Genomic DNA, 25,046 nt, shown 5'->3' with positions numbered 1-25,046 from the left:
AGATATTACAGGAAAATTATGTATGCAATTATATGATAAAAGGAAATTATGCTAATCTTGTATGTGTGCTGCACACATGTGCATATTATATCTTACAAAAAATTTGATTAATAGTAAAGTATTACCGCGTCCTAAAACATGTACTTTTATCACACTGAAATAAACAGTTTTGATAAAGGGTAGTGCATGATTTAAATAAATGTATGACAATTGCAAGCATGGTCTATAATTTCTCTTGTTTTGCTATTCTTTTTCATATGAAGCATCCATTATATTGATTTTGTAATATATATCCCATCTTTCCTACATGGACTGTGCACAGGCAACACTATGCATGTTTTCCCAAATGTGCCACTGTGTTCAGAGTAGTTTACTCTCAGGTAAATATGCATGGGACTTATACACCTTTACCTGGGAGTATGTCCGATTCAACCATGAGACATTTGGAGAAACATGCCTAGGATTATGCTAACAAAATTATCTACATAGTTATTCATTCTGAGATCACAAAGCAATGCACATTTATTTGGAAAGAATCTGCCATAAGATCAATGGAGCTCGTTTGCAAGTGAACGGGATTTGAAGTCTTGTTAATCAGAAAATAATGTTGGAGGGGGAATATTGTGCTATTCCTTACAGTTACATCAAGACAAGAACACTCCTATTTTCATCAGTGAAATGTTGTACAGCATTTGAGCTTAACTCAATCAAATCTCTGTGGGATTCTTTGATTGATCTTTGGTCTAGCTTCTGGAGTAGCTGCACTACAAATTTATATTGCTTTAATTAAGCTAGAAGTAGGATCCGCAACAAAATGTAGCAAAATGCTGTCCAGCCATTTGGTGCTATCTTCCCTCTGTCCCCAAAATGTAGCATATTTGGTCACTCACTGGACAGTTTGGGGGTTATATCCACCTTAAGGGCTTTTCTAAAGTTTTCTTTTTGAAGTTCAGCAAAAGTTATAAGAATTAAACCTAGAGGTTCCCCTTCCATGCTGAGGATACTTCCACCAGGTAGTACTATTTTCTACATACACACGGCAGTATTCTAAGCTTCAACTTTGGAAACAGAGGTAATGATGTGCTCCTGCTTCCAATCCCATCCCCATGGTTGGAGCTGCATCCAAAATACTTGTGTCCCATAAGATTCCAACCCCATATCAACACACTCTTCCATGCCAAAGCATGCCTTGAAAACTTGTGGAATTTCGATTTATTGCCCAATTTACCATTTCCTCACAAATTAAAATTAGTATAATGCAACTGCAATTTGAAAACAAACACTATAAAAGCAGGAGTAAAACTAGCCAAAAACCAGCATGAAACCATGCAGCAGCATAAAATCAATACAACGGCAGCAAGACCAACAAGGATAAATAAACAAAATAGTTATAAGAATTAAACACGCGGCATTAAAAGCATGGGAGAACAGAAGGGACTTCCCCCGGTACTGGAAAATCCGAAGGTGCCACAAGAGCCTCTCTTATCTATAAAGTACTATCTATAGCAGGTACAAACTTTAACTGACTAAAACGAATTCAAAAACTCCATTCATATTAATGGATTAGAATAGCTCCCAAACACTATCAGAGAGGAGATTCCAGTATTCAACTGCTGCTCCTTCTGGTTCACAGGCGTACCATGCATTTATATGCTGGATCCCCATATATATGCAGTGCTACAGTGAATTGGGAGCATCACAAAAGCTATGAGATTGAGAAGCCCAAGGTTCTCATTGAAGTGGTCTACCTATTTTAGTAGGTAAAGACCTGCAGTCACACACACATCCTGGCCATGGTGATCTAGCAACCTCAAGGTTGGACTCCCGTAATACTTCACTGACGTTGTTACAGAATGCAGATGCTAGGATAATAGCTGGGGTTGGATGTTGCAGCCTATCTTATTGTGCTTCAAGAGCTACACTGGCGACCAGCCTTATGATTAGGTGTCTACTTCAGGAAACTGATTTTGGATGTCATGAAAGGGCAGGGAAATGTTAGTTATTTACTTCATTATGGTTACATTTTCAGTGCCAGGAAAGGAATGGGTGCTTCCGCAGCCAACATAATTTGACTGACCTATGCACCTTGGTCCTCAGAGAGGCTTGTCTGCTAACTCAGAGACAAAATTTGTACAAACCACTTCAATAATTGTCTACTGAAGGGTGGTAGAAAAACCTGATGGATAAATAAATCCAGGTTGGCTATGTATTTTCTCTAACAGATAGGTGAGCAACTTAACAAGTATTCAAACTATAAAATGACTAAATATAATGAGGACTGAATCACATTATCACTCATGCTGGCTGCTTCCTCCTACAGCGCTTGGTGGATTCCCTGCTTGAGATGAGAATGTTTGTAACATGAGCATTATCTGTAGCTCTGCATGCTGCTGCAAGCCATCTCTCTTTTGTGTTGGGTGTTGAAAATACTTGCAAATGTTTAGATCACATGGTTCTCTTTCCATTAACATGGAGAGCGGCCATGACAAGAGTAACAGCTAGGAGAAGCCCAGATCTTGTGTGACTCAGCCCTGACATCCCTTGGGGTTCTGAAAAAATTATTAAGTTCATTTATGATGATAGCTGCCTTTGGATTGAAGAGGAAAGATGGGGTATAAATATTTTAGAAAGATCCATAGCAATATTTGCTAACCTTCTGCTATCACAGTATATTCCGAAACATTCCAATATATAAATAATAATTTCACTATTTCTTCCAAAGATTATCAAGGCACTATCATAGGTTGGCACCTAATAAAAAGGACTTCATCCCACCTGCATGTTATACTCCTAAGAAAACTTCAAGCCATAACTATTAATAGACAGATGTGATGGAAAATTAAGGATATTAGAAATCAGGTGGGTTGCATTGATTTTCATTATTACTTATGCAAAGCATACACTTTGCATTTTTTTAAAAATTTAGTAGGAATACCTGGTTTCCCCATTACAAATGATAACTACTATCTCCTTGGGAAATGGGGATGGAGTTGGGCACAATTAGCATGGTAGGAAGTCTTTCAGTACAGGAATCAGTCAGTTCCTTTTAAAAATGCAGAATATTTTATATCTTTCTCTCTCTCTTTCGCATTAATAAAGGCTAAGAAAAGTAGTTCTGGCCTAATTGAAAAATACTCATTTGTATGAAGCCGTTGAGGTTACAAAGAAACTGCAAATTCTTAGCCTGGTTTTCCTGCTGATGAGTAAGAACCGTCTGTGTGGCTCTCCCAGAGGTGTCAGTGGAATCTCTATAGTGCCACACAAGGGTTCTTAGCTCAAAGTAAACACACTTTCCACAAACTCAGCTGCTTAATCTGTTTGCAGGTTGAATTATAAGATGGGGTGGATGACTGGGGGTGCTGGGAAGATGCAGTAAGCATTTCCACAGTTTCTCGATAAAAAGGGCATGCTGTTGTTGTCAAAAGACTTTGCCCAGCTGTTTAATTTTGCTACAGGCTCAGAAGGCTGATTTTAGCATTAACTAACCTGGCAGACAGTTTTTCCCTGAGTAGTTAAGCATGTCAAATTGAATTAATTCTTCTCATAAAAGCTCACGTTAGAGTTAGCATGGTTCAGGTTATATCTGCAGGTCCATTACAGCACTCCTGGTTTGGGGAGGATTAGAGCAAAGCTAGAAAATTTTCTCTGAGATAATCCTGGCCTATACTCTATTGTAACAGCAAATTATTTTAACACTAAAGAACAGAAATGGGATACTTATATAAGCTAGTTGCTCAAGTTATCTGACCAGATTCACAGCTAACTGGATGGAACTTTTCAAAATATTTTGCCCTCTTACATGCTGCAATTTCTCTACTTTGCTTTCCAGAAAATGATTCCCCAAATTAAGTGAAAATCTAAGACAGGCAAATCATGGCTTTAACTAAATTACTCTAGTACAAAGAGAAATGTGTGAGGTCTAGCTATCCTTTATGGCAGCCAACCTGGTCTAGTCTATGGAGAGACTGAAGTCCTTTTCAGGTGTTTGGGGTTATTTTAAAATGGAGGGGAGGTGAATGGAAGCTCTGCCTCCGATGTACCCAAGTATGGTGTCCATTGCTTCACTTCAGAGTTCCTAGTGATAAACTTTGAGAAGGAAAATGGAACATACTTAGAATTCTCCTCCTGATCAGGATCACAGGGAAGATTCTATGCAGATCCAGCTAAATCCAGTACGTTTCCGAGCACAATTCAAAGTGTGGTGCTGACCTTTAAAGCCCTAAATGGCCTCGGTCCAGTATACCTGAAGGAGCGTCTCCACCCCCATCGTTCAGCCCAGACACTGAGATCCAGTGCCGAGGGCCTTCCGGCGGTTCCCTCACTACAAGAAGCCAAGTAACAAGAAACCAGACAGAGGGCCTTCTTGGTAGTGGCACCCTCCCTGTGGAATGCCCTCCCACCAGATGTCAAAAAGAACAACTACCAGACTTTTAGAAGACATCTGAAGGCAGCCCTGTTTAGGGAAGCTTTTAATGTTTAACAGACCACTGTATTTTAACACTTTGTTGGAAGCCGCCCAGAGTGGCTGGGGAAACCCAGCCAGATGGGCGGGCTATATTATTATTATTATTATTATTATTATTATTATTATTATTATTACACTTGGAATATATTATTCACTCTCAATATGGGGAGGTCTGAAGGGGAGCCAGCATGTGTGGGGATGAGTGCCACACCAGTGCTTTAAGATAGGGCCAAAAATGGACTGGGAGCGCTGAAACTGGTAACAATTGGATGGAAATGTTCTTGCAGCTATAATATTCTTGCAGCTATAATATTCTTGCAGCTATAATATTCTTGCAGCTATATTTAAAAGTGTACAGAAGAACATTCCAAACCAACGTTCCCAAACCAAGGCGCATTTGCTAGGAAGAAAGGAGAGGGCCTCACATCTATGAAAACGTGCACATGATTGCACTGCGTGAAACATAGCAGTTTAAGTGAACCGAGGAAACTGTTTCACAACAGCTGCTTAAAATAATTGAAAAATAAATAATATCACAATGCAACATGAATTCACAAAAAAAGGTCTTTGTTTTCGCTGTTCCAAAATGAGCCAATATTCAGCTGACTATCACTGGGAATTAACTGATATCTAAATGACTGTCATGGCATAATTGTATCATTATATAATAGCATTTTTGTCAGCTCAGTCTGTGCAACAGGAGAGACAGATGATGTTTGACCCCTTGGTTGCTATACTAAGAAGAAAATTGCTGCCTTTACAGGTTTGGCAGCTGACAGTCTGTCTCTAAGGTGGGGCAAGTGGTAAGCAAGAATTTGCTGGTAATAATTGCAGCTTCTCTTTGGCGTAACAGGAACATGAGATGCTGCTCTGGAGTTCAACTTAGCTGCTCCAGGATATGTGTCAAAACACACAATGTGTGAAACAGTCCAGTTCTTATATAGAATTATTGTGTAACTTTTCAGTTAATTATGTATTTCCTTCCTAACAAGCTGCTGTTTGAAACAAAGATCTGGGAGGTAGATGTTGCTCTTTCACTGGCAGGGAATCAAACAATGGGTTTCTAAGAGGAGTTCTAGATCTTCGGAGCAGAATGGTTTCCTGGTACAGTGACGCTCACAAAATATGACTGCAGGGGCCTTGCTGGTTGCCAGGATTCCTTTGGGGGGAAAGCAGGAATTCTTGGTGGCTACACAATGAAGATCACAGCACAGCAATGCATATACTTAGGGAGAACTCCTCTAGCCTCTGGAAGGGGCTGGGGAAGATTGTCAATAGCATACCCAGGGCACTCAACAGATATGCTCAGTAGAAAATTGGGAGTGCAAGGGCAGGGTTCACTGGCTATTTTTAAAAAAATATTTATGCCATCCTTTATTCTATTTAGAAACACAGCCATTTATCACAACTTAAATGCAGTAAAACAGACAGAACACATAATAATTACACAGCAGCATAAGAAGCTGCTTTATACAGACTAAAGATTAGTTTTGTTTACACTGATTGTCAGTGGCTATCCAGGATTTCCTAGACAGCATCTTAAAAAGCAGAGACATCACCTTGCCAACAAAGGTCCGTATAGTTAAAGCTATGGTTTTCCCAGGAGTGATGTATGGAAGTGAGAGCTGGACCATAAAGAAGGCTGATCGCTGAAGAATGGATGCTTTTGAATTATGGTGCTGGAGGAGACTCTTGAGAGTCCCATGGACTGCAAGAAGATCAAACCTATCCATTCTTATGGAAATCAGCCCTGAGTGCTCACTGGAAGGACAGATCCTGAAGCTGAGGCTCCAATACTTTGGCCACCTCATGAGAAGAGAAGACTCCCTGGAAAAGACCCTGATGCTGGGAAAGATGGAGGGCACAAGGAGAAGGGGACGACAGAGGACGAGATGGTTGGATAGTGTTCTTGGAGCTACCAGCATGAGTTTGACCAAACTGCCGGAGGCAGTGGAAGACAGGAGTGCCCGACGTGCTCTGGTCCATGGGGTCATGAAGAGTCGGACACGACTAAACGACTAAACAACAACAACATCCAGGATTTCAGGACCAAGGCTCTCCCAGCCCTACCTGGAGATGCCAACAATTGAACCCGGGACCCTTTTGCGCGCCAAACAGATGCTCTACCACAGAGCTACAGCAAATGAAAACAGGCACAAATTAAAAATGACAGAGTGGATAAAACTATTTTAGCTTGGCAACAAAAGGATCATAATGCGACTGCCAGGTGCGTTTCTGTAGGGAGGGTCACCCCAGAGTCGGCAGGGGGTGGGGTGGAGATTGCAGAGAAAGCCCCTTGTCATGGCACCTGACAAATGGCACCTGAAAAAGGGTCACAACATGTTAATGCACAAGAAGGGTTGATAAGGGAAGACGTCGTTCTTCAGTTATCTGGGTCCCAAGTCATTTAGGGCTCTAAAGGCGTGGACCAGCACTTTAAATTGGGCCTTGAAGCCAATAGGTAGTACAGCTCCTTTTAAACTGGTGCATTGTGCCTAAATCTTTGGCAAGAAAACTAATGCCAACTATTGAGTTTCTCCCAATGTCAGGCATTTTTCAGAAAGATCACAATTAGGGCTGCCACACGTACAAATTTTCTCGGGATTTCAAAGGTCCGGGGGGGGGGGGGTTTCGGCAGGCAGCAGTTTGTCCTGGATCTTAGGCAAGTCAATCAAAACTTTATGGGTTTTGGGTTTTTTTTGCGTTTTGTGGGGGGGGGAGCTCAACAACTTTTGGGGTGTCCTGGTTTTTACTTTTTGAAATATGGCAGCCCTAGCAAAACTGAAAACATTGATGTCCTTTTTTCCTTTCTTTTGCAAACTTCCCCCATGATACTGAACAGAAAAGAAATATGCTGAACATGTGTTCAAGGACTGTGATTGATTTGATCTGTACTGCAAAGTAGCCAAGAAAAACCTGGCCTTTTTAATTTTGGATATTCCGGTAAACTGATTTGGGCATGAACTTTTTTCAGCGGGAAAGCACACATCTGAACTTCAAGAAGTATTAACAAACAGCCAGATCTACTCAACTTTAGCCGTCCATGAAGAGAAAGAAAAAGGTGCATTCACTGATTTTCATTTCATCTGGGCCTATGGAAGCTGGCAACTACATGGCAGAACAACATGAGATATGCTGTGCCTGGAAGCTGCTGGAAAGCATGAGCCTTTTCCACCATTAATCATCATGCTTCACCTGACCTGCCTCTAGACGTGTGCAGGACATGAGAAATGTGCCATTCTCTCTAAACTGGTACTGTGTAAGATTGAGAAGGGAACACAGTGCAACCAACAGAAAAAGCAATGCAAAGAGGTATTATTATTAATGCTTGGAGGGTGGCGGAGCCAAGCAATGGGGACATGGCAAAGAGCAAAGTGCATTCCCATTCTCCCTCTCATTGTATGAAGAGAAGAACAACTGAATAGGGTGAACATGTTACAGTCAAATATATGAACTACCTAAATGGGAAACTGAAATGTTCCAGGCATTTCAGCAGCATACACAAAGTTGCTTCAAATGTTACAGGGCTGGATCCAGACTTTGCTCCTCTAAGAAGGAACATCCCTTGAATGCAGTTCTGCCCAGGGGATGTTCCCTGTGGGGTGGGGGGTGGGGGGGAGGGGGCAGATTCCGACTCCCCATGCAACCCCTGGCACTACCTCTGACACTGTTCTGGAGGGCTGGGCAATCCTCCTACAACACCCTGGGAAATGGTGCTAGGAGCTTCATGGGTTGGGAGGAACTGGTAAAAGTCACCACTCCCCATCTTCCCTACTGGTAGGATGCCTTTTGTGAAGAAAAAGACGTCTGCAAACAGAAGGACCCTTTCCCTCCATCCAGTCTGGATCCAACTGACATGTGCATATAGACATGAGTCTATAATGTGTGAAGCAAGCATGAACCTGTGGCCCTCTAGTTGCTGTTGGACTACAATTTCCATCACCCCTGATCATTGGCCATCTTGACTTGGGTTGATGGGCATTGGAGTCCAACAATATCTGGATAGTCACAAGTTCTGTCTCAAGGCAAATCTAAAAAAACGTAGTATAAACACCAGCAACTGGGAAACACTGGCCTGCGAGCGCTCAAATTGGGGAACAGCCTTTACCAAAGGTGTCATGGGCTTTGAAGACACTCAAACTCAGGACGCAAGGGAGAAACGTGCTAAGAGGAAGGCACGCTTGGCAAATCCACACCGTGATCAACTTCCACCCAGAAACCAATGTCCCCACTGTGGAAGGACGTGTGGGTCCAAAATTGGCCTCCACAGTCACTTATGTACACATTGTCAAACTCGTGTTTATGGAAGACAATCTTACTCGGCTACAAGTGACCGCCAAAGAAGAAGACCTCTGTTATAGAAGATAAATAAATACACAAGAATCCTATCTCTTCTTCAGATGTTATAACTAAGCTAAGCTGACAAATAAAAACCCTACAGTTTTGTTGCTGGATATAACAATAAATAGCTCTGCTATTAAGCCTGAATAAATATTCAGATAAGAATTGGCCCACTAACTTTAATAGGGATTTCTGTCTGTTTTCTAACTTGAATCTCTTTGTGTCACAGGAAGAGGGGCCCATTTAGTTGACAAACACCATTTTCCAAAAAGAAAGACAATGTACTTACTTTTGAAGTTTCTCACTGGCCTCCTGTGAAGCCTCTAAAGCTTGCTGAAACTTCAATTCTGCATTTGCTCTCTCTTCTGCTGCTTGCTGAAGATGGGCCGTCAGCTCCTCATTTTGAAGCAGCAGCATCGACACAACATCCTCTCTGTTTTTCAGAGCTTTTTCATAAGTTATGAGAGTGGCGTTGAACTGATCCTTAAGGTTCACTTCTTGAGACAAAGACTGGTGTAAACTGCAAAAACAAAAAGGTAGGTCTTTTCAGTATGGTCAGAGCAGGTTTGGCATGTAAAAAGAGGACTTTTAAAAGATGGTACAAATACGCCATGGCCAAAATATTTCAATGTAAAATTCAAACAGCAAGCACCCGTGCTAATGGTTCCACAATACATTAAAAATAAACACAAAACTAAATCAACGTTTTCATAATGATGCACGCATATCGTACTACAGTGGTACCTCGAGTTACATACGCTTCAGGTTACAGACTCCGCTAACCCAGAAATAGTGCTTCAGGTTAAGAACTTTGCTTCAGGATGAGAACAGAAATTGTGCTCTGGCGGCGCGGCAGCAGCAGGAGGCCCCATTAGCTAAAGTGGTGCTTCAGGTTAAGAACAGTTTCAGGTTAAGTACGGACCTCCGGAATGAATTAAGTACTTAACCCGAGGTACCACTGTATACAGACCACTTGCCTCTCAGCAGTACTATGAAGTAGAGGTAAGTGCTATGGCCTATTCTCACGAAACAAATAAAAAACCCAGGATTAAATATACTAATATACTATTGACCAACAGCATAATATTTTGTTACAGCCAACGGCATTACCCAGAAGCTGAAACGGAGGAAGTGTGAATAATTAGCACTTTCCTTTCCTTTCCTTTTTGTGATCTTGCATATCCTCCATGTCAAGATACATCAACAGCTTGGGGAACGGATCCATCGAGACCATCCCATTAGCCCAAAGACTTCTGCTTGTGCGATGGAAACTACCCTGCTCCTCTCTCCACATTACCCTCCAATTTGGGGATATGTGGGGGGAGGAGAGAGAGGGGAAGTTCCACTACAGAAGTGGAAGCCCTTGAGCTAACGTTACATTTCTGTTGGACACAACCCTATAGGTATCTCTTTATTTCTGCAGAAGTGTCTGAGAAGCAGCAGTATGGCTCGCACCTCCTCTGTTGCCACTGCTAAGGATCATCCCAAGCCAGCTAGGACTTGAGACTTCATGAGCGCAACAGCTTCTGGAGCATCATAGGTTCCCCACCTATACTCTAGAACTTGGTGGGCGGGTAGGGTGGGGGAAGAAGGTTAAAAATACTGAGCTCACTACAATCACTGCAGCTTTCAGCTCTGCTTGTCCACATCTAAGGCTGGCTTTGGGTGGAGCAAAATCCAGGTGCACATTCAATGATCTTTTAGAATCAGATCATCTGATTGGTTAGACCCCATGGATGACAGTTAGTGGCTGTTAAGAGCAATTAAAATGTGCTATCAAGGCTGCAATTTTATGTACACTTATGTGAGAGTAAGTCCCACTGAACTATATTGAACTTGCTTCTCAGTATACAAGCATAGGAGCACACTGTTGGAAAGTGATGAAACATGCTTAGGGTGCACTATTTATCACAGTTTTACCCCGTTATCACTACCATCAATCCCACAGTGTGGTATTTATGCAGTTAACCTATGTTTTTCCACATAGCAACCCAGTGAGGTAGACTAGGCTGAGAAACAGTGACTTCAAGGTTACCACTGATATAAATGAATGAGTGGATATCTTTCCTTAATTATTTTTGTTTAAAATAAATACATAATCTGAGCAGCTTTTTAAAATCTTTGCCCTATATTGCTTTTGCAGGGAGCCATTCTCCCCACCATGTGCATATTTGTTTTCTTGCAAACATTGGGTTGGATAGATTGGATGTCACACATTTGAACCATCATGGAAGTAAGAAATGAGGCATAAATTGTGTTTTCTTATTTTGAGATTTGAAAAGTAAGCATTGAATAACAAACAGAACTCTGTGTCAAGAGTGTTGGCACTCCCCTTTCCTTTCTGCAGAAAACACGACCGCATTGCCAGATCATATAGAAATTAAAACCCTCTGCGCATGCATAAGTAAAATATGGCTGATTTAATAGGAATCTAAAAGTTAAAGGTCAGAGTATCGGTATGTCATTACACCTACCACCTGAGGTTGTTTGAAAATGGTGCGAGGTACCTATTCAATTAAATAAGGACATTCTGAAACTATAAATAATGTATAAAGAAATACGAAAAATCCACAGAGCAGAGTGTCTAAAATAAATAAATAAAAACCACTGGAAGAGTAGCAGATAAAATATATTGACTCGCATTTCACACACACACAAAAAAAGAGACGGGGGAAAAATTAAATACTCAAGCATTTCAAAGGAAAATGTAAAGCTGTAAGCTGAAGACATCACTGTCTTGCTTTTAAGGCACTTAAAGAGTTTCATAAAGAGAAGCCTAGAATTCAGTTCTTCTTCAATTTATTTTCTGCCGTTCACCTGCAGGTCCCATGGCGGGTTACAAAAATTAAAAATTAAAAAAAGTTAAAACATGTGCATGAATTTATGTCCAAATAAAGATGCATAGGATTGGACCGAACCAAAGGATTCAAGTTACAAGAAAGGAGATTCTGACTAAACACCAGGAAGAACATTCTGACAAAAAGAGCTGGAATGGAATCCCTTGGGAGGTGAAGGACCCTCCTTCCTTGGAGGATTTGAAGCAGATTTTGGGATGGCCAGCTGTCATGGATACTTTAGCTGTGATTACTGCTTTGCAGGAAGCTGGATTAGATGACACTTGCAGAACATCAGAGAGCTTGAAGGCCTCTGGCTTATGTTTACTGTACATGAAGAAACATGAAAAGATCATGTTTGAGTTGGCCTCTTCTGCACCCATTCAAATCAATGGACTTCAGTTAGTCATAAAAAGCCTAAACAAAACAAGAAGAGTCAGTGTGGTGCAGTGGTTAGCGTGTAGGACCAGGAGGAACAGGGTTCAAATCCTCGCTCGGCCAAAAAGCTCACTGGGTGTTCCTGGGTCAACCACTGCCTCTCAGCTGAACCTACCTCACAGGGTTGTTGTGGGGATTAAATAAGGGGAAGAACCATGTTCACCACTGTGCGCTCCTTGGAGAAAAAGGCAAGCTATAAACGTAATAAACAAACACAATAATGTTCCTTGATTTCAGTGGATCTTCTTTAAATATGGCTTTGTTGTTGTTTAGTCGTTCAGTCGTGTCCGACTCTTCGTGACCCCATGGACCAGAGCACGCCAGGCACTGAAGACATCACTGTCTTGCTTTTAAGGCACTTAAATATGGCTTAGTGAGATACAACAAAATCCAGATAAAAAGGAAATTAAGAAGAGGAAGGAGAGAATTCTTAGGGGTTGGAAGCATGAAGCAGCTTCAGGAGGCAAGGGAGGGCCGCATCAAATGAAGTCAGGGGCCACATGCACCACCTAGGCTACAGGCTGCTCACCTCTGTCTACCCTGATTTGCGACAGACATAGAAGTATTTCCTAGTCCTACCTAGAGATGCCAGGGATTGATCTTGAGATAATCCAAGGGCAAAGTGTGCGCTCTAGGTAAAGGTAAAGGACCCCTGGACGGTTAAGTCCAATCAAAGGCGACTATGGGGTTGTGGTGCTCATCTTGTTTTCAGGCCGAGGGAGCCAGTGCTTGTCCACAGACAGCTTTCCAGAGCGCACAGAAACAGTGTTTACCATCCTGCTGCAGTGGTACCTATTTATCTACTTGCACTGGCATGCTTTCAAACTGCTAGGTTGGCAGGACCTGGGACAGAGCAATGGGAGCTCACCCCGTCATGGGGATTTGAACCGCCAACCTTCCGATTGGCAAGTCCAAGAGGCTCAGTGGTTTAGACCACAGCACCACCCGCGTCCTCCTAAACGCGCTCTTCTACTGAACTATAGTCATTCTTCATGGGGAATAAATCCCTCTGAACACAATCAGACATAAATATAAGTAAACATGCATAAAATTGTACAGCATGAGAAATTCAAAAGGCCAATTTGCCATGAAGAGTGGGCACATGAGGTGGAAGACAAGAGTAACAAGCCTAATTTCATGCAGAATGCCAAAACCCCCAGCAAAAGAGCACTCTGCTTCAAAAACATTCTGACAGCATGATGTCACCTTAATATATCTGTTGTGGGGTTTTTTAAAGACACTTGAAGTAGTAACTCCACATTTTCAGCGAAGTGAAGAATTATGCGAAGTGGTCATTCAGTTAAAAGTGACACTTTTCTGATAACAGCAAATCTCTCACTGCTGGAACACAACTGAGGCACTGGAATCACCTCAAAAGCAAGTCCAACTTAATGGCTGTGCTATATGCCATTTACTTTTATTATCATCCCCAGGAAATAGGTTTACCCTGCTTTAAAATTTATACGGCTCATCTTGCAAGCTGCTTCCTAAAAATTAGCTTGAAGGAAATAGTGATTCAGGAGACAGAGCAGAAATCAATTCCAATTCGATATTGATAGCTACCGTGCGATGTAAACTGTGTGTTCTTTCTAATTAAATGTAAACACGCTTGGTTCTAAAGTCCAGCAGTGATGACAACAGCCATTAGAATGGATTGCTTAAGCATTGATCAACCGATTTGTCTGAACCTTTTGTTCATATCATACGTATTCTTGAGCAATCTGCGGCAGGGTTAGTGTCAGTTCCAACTGACTTTAGTTTAGGTCATCTTCAGGTAAAAAAAAAAAACTTGACAGGAATGTTGAGTGCTCAGTAATGCCTAAAGTTATTCATTAACTATGTCCTTCTGATAGCTAATCAATACCATTGCATGGAGCCAAGCACACTGCTCTGAACTGCCCTTCTCCCAAAAGCCAAGTCTTGGTAAATATTTAATGGTAGTAAAGGTGTTTTGGGTTGCTATCAAACTGATTATGTTAAAGAACTCTTAAAAGAAACTTTATCTTCCCCCTCTCTGCAGAAGTTGTTCAGCAATTCTATAGCCCTGATGCAAAGTGGTTCGAGGAATGCATTTCGATGCATCTTTTGAGTGGTGGATATTCACCTCTGGTGTGTAAGAAAACAGTTTTGTTATAAAAGAATCAAGAGATCTCTTTTAAAGGCCTGTATTTCCTTGCTAAAACACTATCTAAAGGCAGGGGAAGGGAACCTAGTGCCTTTCAAAAGTTGCTGACCATTGACCATGTTGGCTGAGACTGATGGGAACTGGAGTTCAACATCTGGGGGTGAGGTGTCACAGGTTCTTCAACCCTGTTAGAAAGCAACCCAAACCTCTCGTGCCCCTTTGCGACAAGGAAAGGCTGTATTCCAGTTTCCCAGTTCCATGCCTACTTTGCATATGACGCAAACTGTTTGCTAATTATGCAGTCAGGTATACTGTATTAGCTGTTTAACTGTCTATCAGCCGCTTCCTGTATGTTCTTGGCAAATATCTCAAAAACGTTGGGGAAGGATCAGAAGCAACTTTTTTTTCAATGCCCATTTGCTCATGCCAGAATTTGCTTACTCTTTTGTTCGCTCATAATAGGAGCAGCTTAATGGGGACAGAGGTGTTGCAAACTGCAATGCTGTTGCTCTTGCAATACATATTCTGCACCAACACATATATATTCAAATGCCATTTTGGAATCTTCTGCAAAAATCACACCACGGGTTTTGTGGTTGGAAGTATTCTTGACATAACATTACAGTGGTACCTCTGGTTAAGTACTTAATTCATTCTGGAGGTCCGTTCTTAACCTGAAACTGTTCTTAATCTGTTCTTAACCTGTTCTTAACCTTTAGCTAATGGGGCCTCCCACTGCTGCTGCGCCGCCACCGCGCAATTTCTGTTCTCATCCTGAAGCAAAGTTCTTAACCCGAGGTACTATTTCTGGGTTAGCAGAGTCTGTAACCTGAAGCGTATGTAACCTGAAGCATCTGTAACCCAAGGTACCACTGTACAAGGGAAATGGAAGAAGACAACATCAAACTATTACAACAGGACTAAAAAAAAACCAAAAAGTTGGTCCAAGTTTAGAATCTCCCCCCCCCCCCAGCACAGGAGCCAACTCCTGGCGGGGGGGGGGGGGAGTCCTCATGCAGGGCTTCTGTTGAAGGTCTTCATTAGCTCAATGTCATCCAATATCTGTAGGTCAGTTATGTGGTAGGTGAAGGAGTACTGGCTTTTCCTCTTTCCATTTAGGCTGTTGCCTTGAGTTCTTGGACAGCATTTCTCAATTTAGAATCTAATCCACACCATTCATGGTTTGTATACAGCTCCATCATGCCTTCTTGGAATCATCTCTGTTTAACCTAAAACACCCTATCTGTTTAAATCTGTTTCCTAAAGGTGATCCTCTTACCATTTTAATTGCCTTTCCTGCAACTTTATCAGAGAAATCTGCGTAACTCAATACATTTCTGAATGCTTCTGAGGCAAAGTACATCTAAAGTTACAATAGCAAAAGTGCATCCCTATGGGCCTACGGAAGGGAAATGGAGAAAGAGTGGGCAGAGTTTGGCCCATCCGCTGCGAACGGAGAGTTGTCTTGGCAAACTAATACGATCCTTTTAAGAAGCTCCTATTGTCGTTTCTTGGTCTCAGTTGCTTGCTTCAATCATATTTAGTGTCCTAGAATGAAATAAATATTTCCAGAGAATAACAATGCAGTTATTTTTCTAAGTAGATGTAGCTCCTCTAACCCCCCCCCCCAAACAAGCCCTGGTTCCATGTCTAGCTATGATCCCTGGATTGAAAAGATTATTGGCAGAACCCTTGAGGCAGGGAGGGGTCAGGTGTCCCACCACCAAGTCTAAAAAAGGAGCAGGGAATACAACTGCACATCATAATGGACGCAAGGCTATGCTGCTGATACTATTGTATGGTTTTTGACACTAGCTCTATTCGCTCCCTAAAAATGTATCCCTGTAGAATATATTTTTAGAAAACACATCTGTTTTCTAAAAATGTATTCTATAGGGATAATGGAGGGGTAATAATCAGACACTCTATTAGATATATTTTTTTTAAGTCCCTAAATTATCATTTCATGGAGAGAACTGTGATTCCTCCGTTTAATCAAGAGTTAAAATATGCACAGTAATTCCTTATTTTCATAATATTCCTTTTGACAAAGATAACAGCCATGAAAACAGTTCCCACCTGGCCAAACCCGACATACAGGTTTTGTTGAGGAAAAAAGAAATGCATGACTTAATTATTGAAATGGATCTATTAGAACTGTCCCCCAATCCACCTTGCCTGCCCCACCTACAGATGAACTTCGAATGACCCGCTTTATGCAAAAAAGAATTGTAATAACTTGCACTAAAAGCTGCTTATAAAGCTCAGGCTGCCAGGAAGACAAAAGCAGAATTCAGAAATGCGTGTGATGCCCCTAGAGGAGAAACGTAGGGAAAAAAGTCACCTTTTATCAAGTTTACTTTCATATCGAATAAACAGCTAAACTAATCTGAGCTGTGCTATAAGTTACTTCGTGCTAATTATGTTTGGTTTCATTAGTCCTTGATACTGTCTATTGTTTAAAATGCTTTCATTAAAACAGCAGATGGTGTCAAGAGTAACACAACGAAGAGACATTCCCCTACCCCAGCATTCCTTGAGTAAAAAGGGCAGTATTATAACAAGGGCTCCCCTCCCCCCATCAAATAATACTACCATGAAAGCGTGTTCTGAGATTATTATTGTAAAAAAAAAAAAAAAAAAAAAGAATTTTCAAATGATTTAAACTAAAGGATGGTTTTCACTGAGCTTTGGGAGGTTAACTCTGCAGCCATCTCCTTATTTTAAGCATCTCGTCCATTTTCAGTATTCTGAGGTATATATCGCTGCTTACAGAACCAAAACAGCAACACTCATACACAAGAGGAAGGTATCAGCGAGGTTGGGGGAAAGCTGAATATTTAAAATAGAAAAAAATATTTAGGAGGGAAGAAACAGATCTTAAGGGGAAAAACAGCCCTTCTAAATAGCCAATGAAGGGGGGGGGCAGAAAACTGGGTGGCAAGGGGAATGGAGAATCCACTCAGACTGAAGCACTGAACAGCAGAGCTCCATGCTACAACATTTTGTTGCATGTCCCACTTGCAGGACTCTGTTCTGGTTTACATATGGCTGGACTTTGACTTAGATCTTCATTAATGTTGGTAGATTTGGCACTGCCCACTTCTAGACATGTAGGATTCCTTCCCTCAATAAGGGTATAGCTGCAATGTCACGTGCCACATTTATATACAGATTTTCTGCCAAAGCACTCAAAAATGATATGAAAAGGGACAGGGAAAATTAATGGAGGGTGGGTAATCGGCTGAAAACAGCATAATGCCCTGTAGCAACAAAACATCCTAAAGATTGACAAATTCACCATGGTATGGTAAGTTGTGGTGGACTAGAGTTTATTTCATTGGATGGACTCTTGTCACACAGCCCTCCAGATGTTACTAAACTCCAGCAGTCCAGCCACAATGGTCAAAAAGCAGGGATGATGGGAGCTATGATCTGGCAACTTCTAGAGGGTCACAGGTTCCCTATTCCTGGTCCATAATCAATTCATTAGTCTTCAGGTCACCATGATGCTCCAAGTTGTTTTTACATGCTAACATGACTACACATCTGAAAGCTATAATGCTTCACTCCTGGACATGCTTACTAGCTGGAAAAGTAGGACTTTGGCACCTGCCCACACTGCCAAAAGTACCAAAACCTGGTTCAATGGACATGGGATGACTGTGCTTGATTGGCCAGCAAACCCGCCTGACCTGAACCCCATAGAGAATCTATGGGGCATTGCCAAGAGAAAGATGAGTGACATGAGACCAAGCAATGCAGAAGAGCTGAAGGCTGCTATTGAAGTTTCCTGGTCTTCCATAACACCTCAGCAGTGCCACAGGCTGATAGCATCCATGCCACACCGCATTGAGGCAGTAATTGATGCACAAGGGGCCCAAACCAAGTACTGAGTACATGTGCATGCTTCTACTTCTCAGAGGTCCAACATTGCTCTATTTGCAGTCCTTGTTTTGCTGATTTCATTTAATATTCTAATTTTCTGAGATTGTTAATTTGGGGTTTTCATCAGCTGTACGCCATAAACATCACAATTGTAACAAATAAAGGTTTGATATATCTCGCTTTGCATGTCCTGAGTCTATCTCATATATTAGTTTCACCTTTTAAGTTGAATTACTGAAATAAATGAACTTTTCCACAATATTCTAATTTTTTGAGTTTCACTTGTACTTAGGAATAAACATGTGTAAGACTGCATTCTCAGTCATGGTGATTAACAGCAATCTCCAAGTTTAGGGCACTTGAAACCTGATAGGACAAAAAACAGGGGAGGACTGTTCCAAGTTTTGGGATGACAACTCGTTGGCCCCAGTTAAAAACAGAATTCTGGACTAGAGGCATTTTGGCTTGATCCAGCAGGATTCTCTTCGTGCCTTTTTACGACATGACAACTCTGAAAGTTCTTCTTCGTACTTCTGTCGAAATGTGCTCACCAACTAAGCCAAGGAATTAACCCCCACATTTATATTTCAGGGTTCCCTGAGAGCTCCCCCCTTTTTACTGGAGGCAGAAATGTGAGAAAAGGAGTAAGAGCAGTTTAGGCCTGGAATGCTACATCTTATATAATCCCCTCTCACTGGTCAGGTGAGTCTTTCCCTCTACAGCTGCAATGACCTTTTAATTTATTATTATTATAAACTTCCAAGGGATGGAAGAAAATGTCATTTGGTCTGCATTCTTAAGTGAAGTGATCTAATCCACACCTTCCAGAACAATACATGGTTCAGAATGTCATCATCTTTTGGACTTCACGCTTCTCCAAATGTAGCTACACAGTTCTTGGCTCAAAAGAATACAACAATGTACAAACACACACACACACACACACACACACACACACAGATATAAAGCAATCATCAGTATCCAGGTTCTGACTGTAGCTTCCTTGGGCTTGGTCCATTTATGAAAATAGCTGACCAAGTAGCTTTACATCATAGGCTACTTAAAATGAATCTTGGAAGACATCAAAGACCAGGGATGTCTCTGAACCTCAGCCACCCTGGACCACTGTGTCAAGAGGATGGTGTTTTCCCCATGTTCAGGGCTGAGACCATGGGACTAAAACAACCAATAAAACACAGGGGCTGGCTGTGTATCATGGAGAAGACTTAGAAAAACAAGATCATAAATTGAAAGTTTGCCCCAGTCAAGAGATGGCTCAATCTGGATCCTGGAGAGCAGGTCTGGTAATTGTGAGGCAGGCAGAGAGTTGAGGTAAGATGTTGAGAGGATAGAGCTGTGAGTGTCATGTGGTCTGTCTGCACCCCTTAAGGTAGCCTACTGTCTTCTGGTGCAGTGGAGAGCACTGTTCATGCCACCAGTGCTGAAGTAAGATTCAGCTGGCAGTCGGGTTACATTCTGTACTTGGAATGTACCTTTCACCTCAGAGAGCAGAATGTCTTGTGCTGGACCAGGTGAGGACAGTGACTTACCTTCTCAGGCTGCAATCTCATATGCGCTTATCTGGCAATTAAGTCTGACTGAATGTGACTTCTGAGTAGATATGTATATGATCACACTGTTAAGTCCCATTCCCCGCCTGGGTTTCTTTTTGACACATTGCTACAAACAGACAATACAAAGGCGAGTGAGGAGGGTCTTCTCATACGGATGTAGGATCCACAGTAAAAGGTTATACGTGTGATGGGGAGGATGCTCAGTTGAGACACTGTCAGGAGAAAATGGAAGAGTGCTTTCGGAGGGAAAGTCAAACTGTTATGTACTGAAGTTCTCACCCTGGGCCAGCAGGGAGATACTGTAGATAGTTTTCACTCAGGTCCACATATGCAAATAAGGGATCGAAAGTGACATTCAGTGATTGGATAGTTACAGAAAATGGTTACTGTTGCGTTCTAGTGGAGCTCTATATAAGCAGGCTGGCTGAACCCTTCAATTCAGTTCTGTTCTGGCCTGTGAATAAACAAGAGCTGTTTGAAGAATCGCTGTGTCGTCTGATATGTTCACCCACAACTTAACACAAACCATTGGAGAGTTACAGTGCCACCTGTGGCTGTAGAGAAGGATACAAGAGAGACATGTTTTGTTGCAGCTGAGGCAGAAGGTGGTGTCGGTTTTGCTGCTACAGGTGTACCATGGCTTTTCTTCTCTCTGCGCTCCTCCCAGTGGTCATTCCTTGTCTGGTCACTGCTGTGGATACATGACTTGACTATCTGTCTCCAGGCACTGCGATTGTCTGCGAGGGATTCCCACACAGCAGGGTTAATGTTGCCATCCTTCATGCCATGTTTGCAGGCATCTTTGTAATGCAGAGTTGGTCTGCCAAGAGTCCTAGGACTTGAAGCCAGTTCCCTGTACAGCACGTCCTTGTGGATCCTGCCATCTTCCGTTCTGTGTACATGACCAAGCCAGCGCAGATGTCACTGGGACTGAAGTGCAAACAAGCTGGGAATGTGGGCTTGGGAGAACACATCTTTGTTGGAGACTCTGTCCTGCCATGTGATGTTCACAGCACATGTGAAAGGCATCAAGGTATTTCTCCTGGCACTTGTAAGTTGCTCGCTTCCATAAAGCAGCATGCTCAACACCCACAAGTCCAGAATATATATCTTAACATTCCTGTGTTGTGTATAAATTGTCGTCTAACTGGAAAACCTGTTTATTTGCCACGGGTAAATACCACAATATGCTAAGACTTCACAGTGATATTTTTTAAAGCTAACAACATGTCTTGGAATTAAAGGTCTCAATAATTACTAAATCTTAACAGTATTCCCTATATGACACCTATTGGAATCAAGTAACTGCCTGCAAAAAATCCATTTTATCTTACTGGACCAGATAAATACAGCGGTACCTTGGGTTACATACGCTTCAGGTTACATACGCTTCATGTTACAGACTCCGCTAATCCAGAAATATTACCTTGGGTTAAGAACTTTGCTTCTGGATAAGAACAGAAATTGTGCTCTGGCAGTGTGGCAGCAGCGGGAGGCCCCATTAGCTAAAGTGGTGCCTTCAGGTTAAGAACAGTTTCAGGTTAAGAACGGACCTCTGGAACGAATTAAGTACTTAACCCAAGGTAACACTGTACATTTTGAAAGAAAAAGAAAAGAATTCTGGTTTACCTGAAGTAAAACGACCTATTGTTTTGCCATTGTTGGGTGAAAGATTAATGACCATCACTAAGGGGACCATCACTTATTAGCTATCAAGCCTAAAAATACATATTTAAATTTATGTTTTGGGGTGCTATTTGCTCCCTGCCAGTTCAAGTTTTAACATTATTTCATTGGTCACAATATCAGTTTATTTACTCTGAATGTTATCACTGCATGGTTCCCAATGTAAACACTTCCGCTGAATGCAGCATAGCTGTTTTGTGTGCTGAAGGTAAACTAATGCTTTGGTATGGAATTGAAGGGGAGGATGTTAGGATCCACTATTCAGGAAGAACTTTCTGAGTCATGACCTTTTCGTAAGCTGCTTGGCCTCTGGGGCATTGTTAAGGGGTGGCCCAGAGGGACAGAACCCCCTGCTCATTTGAATGGGGCCCTAGATTTCCTGCCTTTCACCCCCACTTAAAAATAAATAAATAAAAGTTTGCTTACAGGGTGGCTTTACTTCTGAAGATCTGCCGCAAGTTTGCATCTATGCATATAAATCAGCATATGCAAATTTTATGCAGATTTACACTATGGACCTGTGTCTCAAATCTTTAAGGCACCGAGCAATACCCAAAAAGCTTCTGACACTCTCTGTGTACTCCTGGGAAGGTGAATCTTTAGTACAGGCATGGCTTTTTGAAAGAGGAAAACATGTAAAGGGGTAAAGGAAGTAACACTTGTCAACTCAAGTTTTGTTTTTGGGCTGAAATAAGTCCCCTGTCAAAGCCACACACATGCTGAGATTGTTAAAAGTTCAGGGATAGACATGGAATCAGCATCGTGTGCTAAAATGGTAAACTATTAAGATCGGTTTATCAAATTTAGATGTAGGGCACACAAGATTACTTTAATGGTGAGATCTGGGATGTGGGAGAAAGAAGGGAGCTAAGATTTTAGAACAAGAGAATATACTATGGAGGCGAAGAATGTCAGCAGCTTGCCTCATCAAGTACTGACAAATGGAATGTGAGAACTGCTCCTTAGATGAAAGGAGGCAGACGGAACAATTCAACTAATGGGATCACATTGAGCTAATGGGATCACTCTGACTTGCTTGGCTTCTGTGGGCATATGTCAAAATGCTAATGTTATTTTAAGGTAGTTTCTTTTATTTGTATATTCACTAGCAGTCGGCCATGACAGGTTTGGAGAATTTCGAGGCAGTTAAAACACATCCACATACTTTAAAAGTTGTAGGACAAAAAAAAGCTAACTCCCTGAAAAGAGAAAAAGAGGATGGGGTCGGGGGGTGGGAGTGAAGCAGATGCACACAGAAGCCAGGCCCCCTTTCACTAGTTCTCCACTAAAACCCTAGGCTTAAACTCCCCTCAGTCTGAAAAACAACAACAAAAAACCTCGTTTGAGGGTTTGGACTGCTTGAAAAGTCAGCAAACCTGCTGCTGAAAAAACCTTCTTCTTTTTTTAAACAACTTTAGCAGGCTGACACGAAGCCTGACCTGAGGTATGCAAGCAAAGCAGCTTGCAAAGCCCACCAAGTACAATGGAGCCAACTTGCTCCTAAAGCACCTTTAGGGTGGCAGCCTTAGCATGCATGCAGAGAGCAGTGTTTTTCCGGTATTCCCATCATGCTGTGCTGGTATTTTTAAGCTCAGTGATGAGTGCGAGTGGGGAGAAAAGTGTTTCTGGAACTCGACGCCTCTCCGTTCCTGCCCACTTCCTGTACCGTGGGTGCTTCTTAGGATTATAAAAGTCATGAACCACAATTCAATTAAGAAAATGGTTGCATAATACAACTTGGATTTTGCACAACTGTGGCAAGTTTCCCTGTTTCTGATTTATGTAAATAACAGAATCTTCCGACACCAGAATTCCTGGCATTCGTTTAATTAACTCCTTTAAACAACCAATCACTTAAAAACCTTTCTATCTCTTAACAGCACACATGTATGGGTATCTCCTCAGAAGCAAATCCCACTGAGTTCAATAGGCCTAACTGCCATAATGCAGGATGTATGGTCTAAGCATATATGGCACAGATCCTGGATTCTCACCAGCCGCTATCATCACTTCCTGGTACTGATGATTCCACACTTTGGCCACCATATTTTGAAGCTGGTTCGCAAGCTATTCAGAGTCACGCATTTCAAAAATTCTTACACCCAGGACATTTCTCTGTAGGGGGGTTGGCATGAAATCAGCAGGTAAATTGTCCTGATCTTATATACCAAACTGCTACAAACATAGCTAATAAGAAGCCACAACTGATTATAGTTTCCCAGCCTGCAACACAAAACAGACATACAAGTGAAAAAATGGCATCCAATGTTGTCAGATATGATGCTATGCTAATCCTGCACTCTCCCCATCACCCCCGTTTCTGTGTACCATCTGCAAGAAGTTGTATGTAGAGCAAATGCTTTCTTCTTTATAATTTTGTAAATCTGGCTACGGTCACTAAAATCCTGTGAAACGTAACATCTTAGAGAGGCCATTCAGTAAAAGCCCGGGGTCACTGAGCTCCGCCCTGGAAACCTAAAGATCTGATAAGATTACTTGTATTATCTACAACATCATTAGCTTTAATACGACTAGTGGTTAAACATAGATAAGCTTTTGAGATACTATTGTTATATTCTATCTTGTAACAGTGGGCAACCTATTGTGACTTCACACTGGTCTGCTTCGAAACACTGCTCTTCTTTCTTATGATTATCCTCTCAAAGAACAGGCTAAAAAGAACTTAAAGAAGCTTTTTCTGGTGCAAGTAAATGAAATACCACATAAAAACCAATATGAGCAAATCTGAGGTTCCTACCCCACAACTTGAAGTTGAAAACAAATTGCCCAACCAGGGGAAACAGGAAAAAACAACCATCTATCATATATACATTAGCAAAGAGACCTGCAGTACCTTAAAGACTAACAAATTTATCGTGGTTTGTGAATTTGTGAATTCGAGTTGACTTCATCAGCTGCATGAAATGTAAGTTGTCAGATATACATGATTGGGGTGAGGGGTGAAAGAAATGTAGAGACGATGACAATTACATCAAAAGTTAAATGCAGCTAAATTTTGTGTACATTCACAAATCAGTGTTGCGGATGATGCAGCATTCCTGCAGTGGTAAAATAATTAATACTAGCAGTAAAATAATGATGTGGCAAAATGCATTAATTGATCACACAACAGAAATCGCACGGTCGTAGCGGGAGGCCCCATTAGCTAAAGTGGTACCTCAGCTTAAGAACAGTTTCAGGTTGAGAATGGACCTCCAGAATGAATTAAGTTCTTAACCCAAGGTACCACTGTACACTGATTGCTACTCAATTGTCAGTGTTAATTAATAAATAAATATTTAAATGTTTTCCTAGTTCAAATGGCAGGAAAATGCAGACCTTATGACCTCTTGGAGTGCTATGTGGTGAGTTCCCATAACACAAGATTATTCTTTAATACCCATTTACAGGAGCCAAATACAATAACTTCTTTATAATTAATTAAATGTGATAATACCAACTATTGGTATATCTGTCGAAACATTTTAATGTCTTGCAGAGGAGGTGGTAAGATTTTCTCTCTAAGGAAAGCCCAAAAGTGCACCAGACCCTTCCCTGTCTTTTGGAATTGGCATTGAGAGGTAGGAAACCTGTAGCCTTCTAGGTGTCATTGGACTCCAATTTCCACCAGCTCAGATATTATGCAATATGCAGTCCAACAATACCTGGAGGGCCACAGGCTTCCCATCCTGGCA

At 41.6% G+C, this 25,046-nt stretch overlaps 1 protein-coding gene across 4 annotated transcripts in view; it reads right to left on the bottom strand.

Annotated features, from left to right (window-relative positions):
- Positions 1-25,046, bottom strand: part of MIPOL1 (mirror-image polydactyly 1) — a 191,607-nt gene that overhangs the window by 23,331 nt on the left and 143,230 nt on the right. For all 4 annotated transcript variants that reach the window (XM_083453028.1, XM_083453029.1, XM_083453030.1 and 1 more), the window contains one exon: positions 9,096-9,326. In XM_083453028.1, coding sequence (XP_083309154.1) covers positions 9,096-9,326 — 231 coding nt within the window. The remainder of the gene's footprint in view (positions 1-9,095; positions 9,327-25,046) is intronic.

The sequence above is a fragment of the Podarcis tiliguerta genome (assembly GCF_965153285.1).
Source record: "Podarcis tiliguerta genome assembly, chromosome: 1".
Taxonomy (NCBI): Eukaryota; Metazoa; Chordata; class Lepidosauria; order Squamata; family Lacertidae; genus Podarcis; species Podarcis tiliguerta.
This window is presented reverse-complemented; position numbering and strand designations above follow the sequence as displayed.